The 12,417-nt window shown below is 43.9% G+C and overlaps 1 protein-coding gene across 16 annotated transcripts in view; it reads left to right on the top strand.

Moving 5' to 3' along the window:
* The first annotated feature begins 1,144 nt into the window (after positions 1–1,144).
* The window catches only part of tle3b (TLE family member 3, transcriptional corepressor b), a 33,701-nt gene continuing 22,428 nt past the window's right edge, over positions 1,145–12,417 (top strand). For all 16 annotated transcript variants that reach the window (XM_023295792.3, XM_055011047.1, XM_023295790.3 and 13 more), the window contains exons 1-6: positions 1,145–1,616; positions 2,155–2,385; positions 2,892–2,992; positions 3,137–3,200; positions 5,533–5,577; positions 11,816–11,878. In XM_023295792.3, coding sequence (XP_023151560.1) covers positions 2,362–2,385; positions 2,892–2,992; positions 3,137–3,200; positions 5,533–5,577; positions 11,816–11,878 — 297 coding nt within the window. In that variant the 5' untranslated portion in view covers positions 1,145–1,616; positions 2,155–2,361. The remainder of the gene's footprint in view (positions 1,617–2,154; positions 2,386–2,891; positions 2,993–3,136; positions 3,201–5,532; positions 5,578–11,815; positions 11,879–12,417) is intronic.

Raw genomic sequence — 12,417 nt, 5'->3', positions numbered from 1 at the left:
GAAAATCACGTTTATAGGACGCCGTGGGGCGGCTAGAAGTGCACGTAAGGGTACAGGAGCCCCAAGCAAAGGTTCCACACAACCACTGGGAGGCAGATCGAAATTTGTGTAAATATAACAAAGAAAGAACAATTAAAAAGAAAAATATATATGGTTATGGAATATTAATACAATAATTCATATATATTTAGCCCACAACCACTGCTGCACTACTGTTACATCTGTACAGAGTCAACAGAGTTAAAATGTAAACTCATTTTGGCTGATGGATGCAGAAAAGGTGCAAACAGATACCAGCATGTGTTTGATGCTCGTGTTTTACATTTTGACATAGCATCAACATACTAAATATATAAATGTTGTGAAATCTGTAGTAATACAAGTGTGCTACATGAATAACAATATAAAGATAGGGTGTGGTGTGCTAATGTTGACTTAACTTCATTTTCATTCCAGTTTCGGGTAAATAAAATAAAATATATAGTAAAAATGTATTATTATTAAAAATCTAAGGTTTATAAATCAAATCTATAATACAGATAATATATAAAGTTAATGTATTATAAATTATATTTAGCACTGTGGGTTCCTTATGAACACATATAAATGCATTTATTTTGCTTAGAAAAGTAATTGACAAACAAAAATAACAAATGTATATTATGTCATGCTTTATATACTTATTTTTGGGTGAATCGGTGCATATAAATCCTCCATAAGGCAGGAAAACTGTGTTAGATGCTGAAATTATCCTGCACTGTCAAACAAAACACACACTCAGCTCATAATTGTTCTCATAATGCTTTTATTAAAATAACACGCTCTGTCTCCTGGCTAGTTACTTTCCCACCAGCAGTGTGTGTGAGTTTTAAACGACGTAAAAAGTGGTGGGTTTATTGCGCTGCAGTGAGGCCGGGTATAAATTATTACCTTTGTTTTGAACAAGTTGTTGAACGCGCTGAATGTCACTTCAAATCCAAGATGGCGAACATGTGAGGTCACACGTCACGGCGGGCCAATCGGGACGCGTCTGTGCGGGGACACCCCACGTGGGGGTCGGAGAGCCGTGATTGGCCGGCGCAGCTAAACTCCTCCGGAGAAAGCCGATTGGTCGGCGGCGGCTCTCGGCAGTCGGGTCCTCGTGTCAGTGCACAGTCTGTGTGTGGTAGAGCGCGCGGCGGAGGAACTGGGAGCCCAACGGCAGGCTGGCGGTGTTGTTCACGACGGCCGACATTTTACGGTTTTTTTTATTTTAAAAAACTAAAAATTAACCGGTTTACTCGGCCAGCAACCGTCTCTGGACTTACCGGGGGTGATTCGCGCTACGCTGCTGGATCTAACGCGGGCTTTCTTTGAAGTTGTCTGCGGTCAAACAACTCGCCCCAGTCGAGGAGGTTTCCAGCGTCCGGGCGACCGACGGAGCGAGAGGAACCGGGACGGAGACGCCGCTCTCCGCTTCGGGATCACCCGGGGTTTAAAAGCACTCTGAAGGGGGCCCAAAGAAGAAGCGACGACCGACATTTTCTGCTCTTATCAGTCAAGGATATTAAGCCGTTTTCGTGGATACTGTTTTTTTGTACCTGTGCAGAGGAGGGGAGGAATCAGTCGAGACAAAGGTAAAAAGGGTTTCATGGAGAGAGCCGCTAACAAGACGGCTGCTGCTGCTGCTGGTGGAGGTAGAGGTGGTGCTGGTGGTGGTGTGGCTTCTTTATGGCAGCCGACTTTGAAAGCAGCAGCTCCCTGTTTTCTGATCTTCCCGGACCACCAGAAACAACCGTTGCGTGTGTTCTCGTTCCCTTTATGGAAGTCAAGTCGTTAGATTTACGAGCAAAAAAATAAAACAGCAGCCGAGCATCGCATCAAAATCAAAAAGTCTAAACTTTGGGATTTATTTGATTCGTGGAATCAAACACATTTCACTGCCTGTTTCACCCCCAACCTCACTGTAATGCAAATAGAGGCGACAGATTTTGATTTTTTTATTCTTTTGGACAGAAAGTGCAAAATATTTTAATCAATTTTTTTATGCTGCAAAAACCCCGCTTTATTCTCATTTTTTTTATGTTATAGACAGTGGAGCAAGTTAATGAGGCTTTAATTGGTGTTGTGTTAGGTGCCGTGAATGTGATCCAGCTCCGTTTTCTGTTTGTTTAGGTACAAAGGAAGGCCGGGAGGTGATCCGTCCAGCGGTAGGGGTCTGACTGAGCGCCTCGGAGCCGAAAAAGAGGCTTTGTCTGCCGCCATCCTGCGTCCGTACCGGGGGGAGGGGGTGGCGGTGATTTAGCGCACCTTCACCGGGATTAACGGAGTGAAAGGAAGGGAGAGAACACGTAGATTCCCCCCGAGGAAAAACGACTCGACATGTATCCGCAAGGCCGGCATCCGGTAAGTAACTGTCTTTGTCACTATTTGTAAATCAATGCAAATGCACCACCTTTCAGAAATTAGCCTAATTAGCTGCTGATCCACACCTTACTATTTATGGTCAGCGCCTCTCTCTGCCAGGAGATGGTGTTTATTGAAGGTTTTTTATCAGCTAAGTAAAGCCGATCATCAGCTCCTTCCATAAACTGACTCAGTTTCTCAGTAGTAGTTGCATTTTTACAGCTCTGAAAGGTTAATTGTGCACAGAAATCACACAGTGCATGATGGGTTTTTTTTTATCATCCCCTTCATACCGTGTAACACCACTTTGCAGACAGATTAAGTGATCCACCTCTGTCATTGCACATGTTGAGTCTCCACCCGCCAGTCAGAGCTCAGGGGAAATGAGAAGACAAACCATAAAGAGAAAAAAAAAACACAGTTTACCAAGAAAAAAGGAGGAGGAAGTGGCAAAAGAGACATGAGAGCTGGAGATAATGTTATTTACACCTGTGGTTTCTGCTCAGGCACCTCACCAGCCAGGACAGCCTGGCTTCAAGTTCACGGTGGCAGAGTCCTGTGATCGGATCAAAGACGAATTTCAGTTCCTGCAGGCCCAGTATCACAGGTAAGGACCGCTGTACACAGTCAGGAACAATAGGAAGAGGAAGCTGCTGCTGTTTTGTTCCATTATTGGAACAAAACATGTCCTACGTTTGTTTTTGTCTCATGTGCAACAACATTATTTTCTTTCCCTCTTTTCTCTCTCCAGTCTCAAAGTGGAGTACGATAAACTAGCCAATGAAAAGACGGAGATGCAGCGTCACTACGTCATGGTAAGAGCTATAGCCGTAAAGCTGTGAGTCTGATTTAATGCCGTATCCTCCCTTTTGCCTCAGGTGAGCAGTCACAGGTGGTGCAGCCCCAGACTGTTGACTCACGCCGGTGTTTTCATTGGATAAGCAGCTGCAGGGTGGGGGTGAGCTGAGGGGCAGTTGAAACTCTAGCTGGGGTCAAATGTCCGGCTATTGATTGTCAGGTGTGACGACCCCCCTCTATGGCTCTAGGGTCCTCTTTATGACCCTCCACCACTTCTCCTTAACACACCCAACATGACCCACTGGGGGTTAATGACTGGTCTGCTGGCTTTGTGGATGAATTAGAGGGTTTCCTGTGGTCTTTTTTTAAAACTTCTCAGCTCTCCCAGAGTGAACCGTAGGGGTCACATCCAGGGGTTTCTCAGATATGGAGAGACTTTGAGTGTTTTTCTCCAGCTGTAATAGAATACCTGTTGGGACCAAACACTGTTGAAATGTTAACAAGAATACTTTCTTCGCAGACTTGTAGACAAAATCTGATCTAAATCAATCAAACTGATGTTCAGTGTAATGAACTCCATGTGTTCTTCTGCATCAGCCCAAAAATCTGCATGTATAAAGCAGTTAGCATATATTTTGTTAATAGATGAATCATTTAAGTCATTTTTTCATGGAAAAATGCTAACCATATACTGTTTATGTAATACTGAATCATAGTTAATCAGGAGGAAAGTGTGTTTTTTAAGATTTTTGTTCTCTTCAAAAAACAAATTTTCCGACTCCTGCAAAACTGTTGCTACAGTTATTTTTGCATTTAATTCTTGAAAAAAATACAGTTTTTCCCAGTTAAATTGTTGTGTTGATAATGGAAACATGCTGCAGTATTTATAACAAGTAACATGGCAATTTCTGCATTTATTACATGTAAAAAATACAGTTTGTGCCGGTCAAATTGCTTTACTTTTGTGTTAATAACGGACATGTGCCTTAATATTTATGACAGGTTTAACTGCAATTTTTTTGCTAAAAATATACATATTAAATGTTAAATGCACTAACTGTTGTGCAGATAATGGCAAAATGCTGTAATATTTACAATAAGTTACATAAACTTTATTTTATTTGGTATTTTTATGTAAATTTTTAAAGGTTAAAACTTTTTTTTTTACAGTAAAATATGGAATGAAGCACATTTTTTAACCCTAGAACCAACAATGGCGATATATTTCTTCATCATAAATGTAGAAAATGTTTTACCATAATTTTATGGTATCATTCTGGCGACCTCAGATGCCAGAATTTTACCATTAAAACAACAGTTTTTTCACAGTGTAGTTGCACTCGTGAAAGAACTGAACCACTAATATTAAAATATTATCCAGCTGTACTAGTTCTTAAACATTTTGAAGCAGTTTGGCACTTTGCTTTGTTGCTGCACTTAAGAACTGAGACTGATTGCTATCAAAATCCTGTGAAGAGTTAAACATATGACAGTTTCAATACTGAAATGAAATCATAGAGACAAAGAAATCTGTGCCTCTTTAAGGACAACCCAACACAAAGGTTCTTGCTAATACAGGAAAGGCTTCATTGTGTTCATGGAAAAAGAACAATCTTTATCTGACAAGTGATGTAACTTAGACCTCACTCTTTGTGTGTGTGTGTGTGTGTGCGTGTGTGTGTGTGTGTGCGCCTGCTTATCTTGTTTGTACATGAAAGGAATGACTTTAACCAAACGCAGCAGTACGTTTGTTAAATATTATTTTCCCTGCGAGGAACCAGAAGGTGGTGGGAGTAGCTATAATAAATGGAAGCTGTTTGCTGTGTGTTTGATAAACAAGACAGACAAACTACCAGGCTTTAGTTTGTATCCGTTGGTGGGCTCACAAGCTTTTGGCAATCATCAGCAGATAATGTTGTTTTCAATAATAGTATTTGGCTCTCTCCTTGGTTTCTGAAGCCATAGACGGTGTTTGTGCTCAAAGACAGGCAGTGCCCAGTCGTCTGTCTGCTGCGACTGCAAAAAGTACATGAAGTTGTCAACTTCTTTAGTTGATGACGGGGTATTTTTAATAGTTCAGCCGTGTTCTGCAACATCTATTCAACTTCTCTTTTATTGTTTGGGTAGAGCGCTGAAAAAAGTGTCATACCAGTTAACCACAGTTTCACAGCCTCGTTCCACAAACAAATGTTCTTTTTCTGTTTTCTAGAGAAAAGTCGAGTGTTTCTAGTTTGCTCTGATGTACAGTATCTCATTAAGGATACATATCTGCTTCTAATTACTTATTTGAACTAATGAGAATCGTTTTAAATGATGGTTTTAATGTTTTCTCTTTTTTCTCCTTGACAGTACTATGAGATGTCCTATGGGCTCAACATTGAGATGCACAAACAGGTATGTAGCCATATCAGAGATGGTCTGTGTACAGCCAAAACACGGCTGTTTTTCCCCCCTAGTGATTGAGGAATATAAACACACACACACACACACACGCATACCTGACCTTAGTTTCTACCCTCATCCTTAAATGCCTTTAGGAGGCATACACATACTGGTTTCCTGTAGTGAAAATGCTGACAGGCTAAACAACACGAAGGGCACGCTGCCTGATGGGGATGGTTTGATAAGATTAAAGTGAAGTATTTGGCAGACGGTCTAAGAGGATGTGTTTTTGTGTGGTTTGTCCTTCTGAGTGTGTGTGTGTGCACATACATGCCTGCATTATTCTGTCTGCCTCCCCAGTGCCAGCTGGGCTAAAAGCTCATTAGTTCAGCTGCCACCCAGCACTGGGCATCATGCTGCAGTGGAAAGACTTTTACAGATGAACAGGGCAAAAATACCCACGGTTCCCTCTACGCCACCCAAGGAGCCATTTCAGTAGAGTGGAGGAGAAGCGGCATCTTTGTTAGTTTGCTTGCAGTTAATCCAGAGTAGTAGTATTCAGGTTGTTTAGAAATCGCCCCTCATCCCTTATACTCAATTAACTTAAAGCCCCAACAAGATTGACCCCTCCTGAAGTGTCACTAGCTCCAGCACTGCACTCCTATTCCTCTGGATGGTAATAAGTGCTTTATACTGAGACCTTTTTATGTGTTTTTTGTCTTTGGAGTGGTGTTAATGCCATATTGGAAATGGGTGTTCTCACTTCAAGTTGGACTTGGTGTGTGTTTTTTTTTTGTCATGTTGAAAAAAAATAGCTTAATAAAATGTGTCAGGAACAGTTTGATCAGTCAATAATCCTGAAAAATATCAGTTGTTAGCTCTGTCGGGATGTCATTTTGGACTCTAGGCAAATTTGTTGAGCATTCTGTACTATTCTCTTTGGCATTTTATAAACTAAACAATCAAGAAATGAAATCAAGATGAACCAGACGATGAAAAGAAGCTGTTTGTTGCAGCTCAGGGTTTGCTGATTGATTTAAAACATGTAAATACACATCAGAATTCATCACCACATAACAGCATCTATTGTTTCATTATTTTTTTTTTTGCATACATGTGAGATGTCTGGGAGTGTTTTGAGCACTTCGTAGAAAGAGTTCAGGATCAGGAGCGTGCATCTGCTTGGCTCAGTAACTTCTGGCGATGTTAGAATACATCTGCAGATCCCACAGTCCTAAATGCAAAATCACCTTTCCCTAAAATTCAAATGACACTTGTACACTCCGCTGTAAAACAACGCTGTTCAGCTGAAGATGTGACCCGAGGCCTTTTAGTCAGCCGTGTGAAACCCACATCTGTGTAATGTGAAAAAGGCAGGAGAAAAGATTAACGTGATCTCCAAATGCCCCTCTTTTATTCTCCTGCACTTACATTTCCATTTTCTCCGACTCAGTCTTGCCGACTGTTTCCATCAGTCGCCTTTGCCTCCTCGATTCTCCTTTTCCACCTCCTCTTTCGCGCCCTTATGTCTTTTCATTGCTTTCCCCTCCTCTTTGTGCCCCACCACCCCGACGATGCGATGTGAATGATGGCCCTTGTGTCATTAGCTGTGTGATATGATGTATGAGAGTGGGAGTCTGCCAGAGAGGGAGGAAGAGAGACGGAGAGAGGTGGGGTGGAAGCTTCATGGCCCTCAGATCCAGAAGGTTAATGGCATCAGTGGGAGGGTAGCCCAGTTGGAACAGCAGCACACTGCGCAATTCATCAGGCAGAGACTTTTTTTTTGTAGGCACGTGGTGTGTGTGTGTGTGTGTGTGTGTGTGTGTGTGTGTGTGTGTGTGTGTGTGTGTGTGTGTGTGTGTGTGTGTGTGTGTGTGTGTGTGTGTGTGTGTGTGTGTGTGTGTGTGTGTGTGTGTGTGTGTGTGTTCATGCACGTCCTAACTAGGTGTGTTTTCTGTTTATCAAGGAGCTAAATCTGCCCACCCCCTCTGCATTCTTGAGCGTTTTCTGTTAGGCACTTATCGCCATGCAGGGTGGGGGTGGAGCTGGTTGTTGTGGGTGGATGCTGGTCGGCGGTGGACAAAACAAGTGGGTAAAAAGGCGGGGTGCGGAGACAGGAGAGGAGCTGGAGGCCTCGGGGTAAATGGGTTAATCGACTTGTCCTCTCCGGTGCATCTCCTTTGTTTATCAATAAGCCCGGTGGAGTCGACGGAGCTCTCTGAATAATGCATGATTCCCGCCACCTCCCTTCCTCTCTCTCCCCCTCTTCTCCCATCCCTGGTGAACGAGTGTTTGTGATGACATCAGCGTGAGGTAAACAGACGGCCCTTAGCTGTCCCTGTTATTGGTATGAAGGAAGGCAGGCTGGATTATTGGATGCAGGCAGGCATATTACTTCGCCCGTGTTGAAGATTTATTGCAGTGTGAAAACAGATGTGATAAACTCACTTTGTGTTGTTATCGCTCCAAAGCTGGATTGAAAAGAAAGGAGAACGGGCACAAACACACGTGCACATATGAATACGTCTTTCTACATAGACACACTGTAATTCCAGTTCCAGCAGGTATGCAGTTTCCCCTGCGCTGCTGCTGAATGGTTGCTATGAAAGGGATCTGTGTGGCTGCCGGGGGGTAATTTGTTTTGACAGTGTCTCTTATGATGGCAAAGAGTGCAGGGTGGAGGTAATCACCCTCGCTTGCTGTCAATAAGTGATTTTAATTAGCGCAGCTCATTAAGCTGCCTCAGCAACGTGCCCTGCTGACTTTGTGGTGTCTGTGTGGTGGGGGTTGCTTTGTTTTTCACTACCTCTGTTCCCTGTTGTGGTCCCTGTTTATCTCTCTTGTACGGTTGCCTATGTTTTGATTTCAGTTCCTCCTTTGGTGAATTGAAAGCAACACAAATAGACAAATTTCTGTACCTTGCTGTTGCACTTGACTGCTTGACTTTATTGCACCAAAGGTAGCCATTTTGTGAATCTGTCCATTTCTACACTTGTTGAATGAGTGGGGGAAGCAGTGAAAGTGCTTTATCAGGGGGAGACATGTCCGTTTCCTGGAGGAAGAGGGTGAAAGCAGGAGCAGAGGGAGGGAGAAGGAGAGCTTTTGCAAATGAATAATTTATACAGGATTCCTGGAATTGTTTGCCAAGGTGATGATGGCCGATCTGTCTCAAAGCCAAAACAAACTGACTATGAGAACACACACGTGCACGCACGCACGAACGCACGCACACACAGTCTCTCCAGGGAGGTTGACGAGGTTAGTGGAGGCTGAGAGACATGCTTTATTTTGATAGCCAGGCTAGAAGAGCTGGTAGAACAGTGTTACACAATTAGCGTTTGGGTATATCTGTGTGTACTCAAGCAGCTCATGATTACACTTTTGTGTGTGTGTGTGTGTCTGTACATGTAGACTGCATAATTTAAAATGAGCAGTATAAAAAATATTGTCTACATGATGGTTTGAACTCTAACGAAATCCGATGTAATCTGTCGGAAAACAGCCCATTTCCATATGCTCCCCTGCAGAAAAGGATGTCACTTCCTTTTTGTGTGTATGAGCTGAAAATAGAATGACATGCACATGCAAAATATTCTTCATGCATTTGTAATGAACAAGATACCTCTAAGTGCCTCTTTCTTCCTCTGCTCTGGCTGAGAAGATAATTCAGAAACAGCCATCTCTGCCCCCCCCTCCATCATATGCCACTTGTTTTCCTCGCCAATTGAATCCTCGTCAGAGACTCAGCTCTCCACTCGGGGGCTAATGCCTGGAGCGACGAACAGCCAAATGGCTTTCAACGCACCATTGACGGAGGCATGCAATGGAGAGAGAGCCTCTCCAAGCTCTGGTGCTACTAGACAACCCTGAGTACCTGTAATTGTGGAGCTGCAGTGAAAAGCTTCTGCTGGCTCAAAGGCTTCTGTTTTCAGTGGCTTTAAGTGACAATAAACTCTTTCCAGTGCCTGTCTCTGCCACTAAAAGCACTGTGGAAAATAGTGCCTCCAAAGTAAAGTGGGAGTCGTTATGAGTGCTGCGAGTCATTGGATGTGTTAGTGTTTTTCCCCTTAAAAATGGCTGTCAAAAAGTCGTACAAATATGCCGTGTGCCCATTTGCCCCCCCTTAACATGTGTGAACTCTGAACAGAGTGGAGTGACTAAATTTGAAAAGGAAGGATACGATGTAGCTGATAATGGCAGCGCCTCAGTTGAGGGGTTTGCAGTTGGTTTGTCTGGTTGACATGTGAGTCACATTCTCTGAAATTGTACCTGAGATATGAAACTGCAATAAATGGGCCGCAAAACGAAAAACAAAAATGGATGCAAAGGAAGTCTGGCCCATTGTTTTATTTCCTGGCCCCAAAGAAATATTTCAACTTGGGGGTAAATTTCAGAGGAAGTCACGGGTTCAGAAACATTGAACTTTAAAAAAAAAAAAAAAAAAAAAAAGCACCCAGCTCAGCATGATCTCGGCTCTCGGAGCACCTGGCGCTTCGACTTGCCTTTCAGAACGAATCGATGCGAGAAACCTGTGTTTTTAGCACAGTGCGCTAAACAATTCAACTAAAAAGGCAAAGTGCACCTGAATTCCATGAATGTTTTTGGCTTCAAATGGCGGATCTGAAGTAGTGATTTGCTTCGAACAAATGGATGCCTTTCTGTGTGAGTGAGGGTTTGTAATGCAGTTGCTCTAATAGCTGAGTGTATCAGCACACCACTGTTTCTACAAGCCCCACGTTGCTCCCCTTGCAGCCATTTCCAGAGAAGTGGTGTGATACTGAAACACTCTTACCCTACCATGTGTCATTGTATCCAGCCCCCGCTAATGATGATGGTTTATGAGTCTCCAAAGAGCTCCCTCCCTCTCTTTCTCGCGCCCCCACCCCTCTGCATCAGCCTCCCCCCAGTGCAGCCCCCTCCCCTCCTCCCCACTCCCAGTTATCCCTCATTAATTTCCCGTGCCGATCAGATCGACAGGCCGAAAATTCAATTTAATGACCTGCCTCTGTGCTGTGCCTAATATGATTTTACAGGCTGTTCTGGTCAGAGCCCCAGCCCAATTTACATAACGATCAGCCGTGCCAGATAGCGTTGCCCCAGCAACAGAACAGGGGGAAGATGAGAGAGGAAGAGGAAGGAGGGGAGGGCACGGAGGAGAGTAGTGGAGATTAGCATGAAGGGGTGTGAAGAAGCGTTTGGAGGAGGAGGGAGGGTAGAAAGCACAGTGTGTCTGAGGTCAGACGGGGGTTGTGAGATAATTCCTGACAGGCCAGCAAAGGTCTGCCCCCTCCTCCCTTCTCCTTCTCCTTCCTGCCTCCCCTCCTCCAAAATGAAGAGTGGCAGAGGTTGTGCAGAAAGCTACTGGCACCTCCTGTGTCCCCCTTTCCTCCATTCTTTCTCCTCCCGTCTCCTTTCACAGTCAAACAAGGTTAAGGGAGAAAATGAATGGAATGCGGCAGCGTATAAAACGGCGGGAAGGACCTCTTCAACCCACACACACCTGCTGGGCCTCCACCCCTAATCTCTCAGAATCAATTAGTTCTCCTCCCCAGTTCAGTCAAACCACATTACCTTAGTGTCAAATCAGAGGGTTTCACTTCGCCATTCACCACCCCCACACCCACCCCACCCCTCCACTTTTATTCTGCCTTCCACTTTTGTGTTCCTCTCCTTCTCCTCCTCATCTTCCTCGGCCGTCCGTGGAAAGTGCAGATTTTAAAAAAAGGAAATGGGCTCGGGCAAAATGTCTTGGGACCTTCAAGTGCGGTGGGCGGGCAGCGCGGCACATCCATTTGTCCAAATGCAGCGCTGTAAAGTGCTCTATGTATGACGAGCCCTGGGGTATCGTCTTACTCTGCCAGCTAATATTCTGTGGTCGATACCAAAGATGCCTCTGTTAGATAGGGCCTGAGAGTTAACCTGTCTGCTTCAGCGTGCCCTGCCCCCCTCTGCATGGGCCGTAATTATGAAGTATGGACCTCATTAGGCGCTCTCCAGCCAGATGGTATTAGCATATTTCAGCCTCCTAATGAAATAAGGCCTGAGCCTAATGGAGGCAGGAGAGAGGGGGAAGTAAATTTGTTCGAAGGCGGTCCCAGTTTAGTTAAGAAATACATGGTCTGTCCTGATGGATGCTGCAGACATTAGTGCTGTTTTATAGGTAATTTAACTGCATAATTCCTCTATTGCCCGTGGCACGCCGTGCACTGAGAGCATGTCAATCTAATATTTTCTTCCTCTTCTCCTGCAGACTGAGATTGCCAAACGCCTCAATGCAATTCTGGCGCAGATCATGCCATTCTTGTCACAAGAGGTGAGTCAACCCAGCTAGCAGCATTTCAAGGATGAGAATGAGTCTCATTTCTACCACAATGAACTGTAACTGTGCAGGAAATTGTGAGGGTGGCTATTGTGCAGAGACCCTGTCAATGGAATGAGCAAGACATGAATTCACTGCACATAACAATGCAGACTTTATTATTTAAATAATGAAACGTTTGTCAAATGATGATGTATTTGAATTGGAAATTAAACAAAAACAAGTACATTATTTCTTTTCGTTCTCTAGCAGGTACTATTCAGCAAATAGCCACCGAAAAACAGAACAATAGAAGTCAGAGTTTTGTAGAACTTCAAGGTTTTTCTGGAGAACAATCAAGAAGGAAACTAAATGTTTCAACCTTCTGACAACAAATGTCAGATTTACTGGTTTTGCTTCACCCCAGCCTTCCTGGGATCTTTCTGCATGGAGTTTCCATGTTCTCCCTGTACATGAGTGGGTTTTCTCCAGGTTCTCCAGCTTCCTCCCACAGTCCAAAAATGTGCTGAGGTTAACTCTTGATTCTAAACTGT

Source organism: Amphiprion ocellaris, chromosome 1 (genome assembly GCF_022539595.1).
Source record: "Amphiprion ocellaris isolate individual 3 ecotype Okinawa chromosome 1, ASM2253959v1, whole genome shotgun sequence".
In the NCBI taxonomy this organism is placed as follows: domain Eukaryota; kingdom Metazoa; phylum Chordata; class Actinopteri; family Pomacentridae; genus Amphiprion; species Amphiprion ocellaris.
This window is presented reverse-complemented; position numbering and strand designations above follow the sequence as displayed.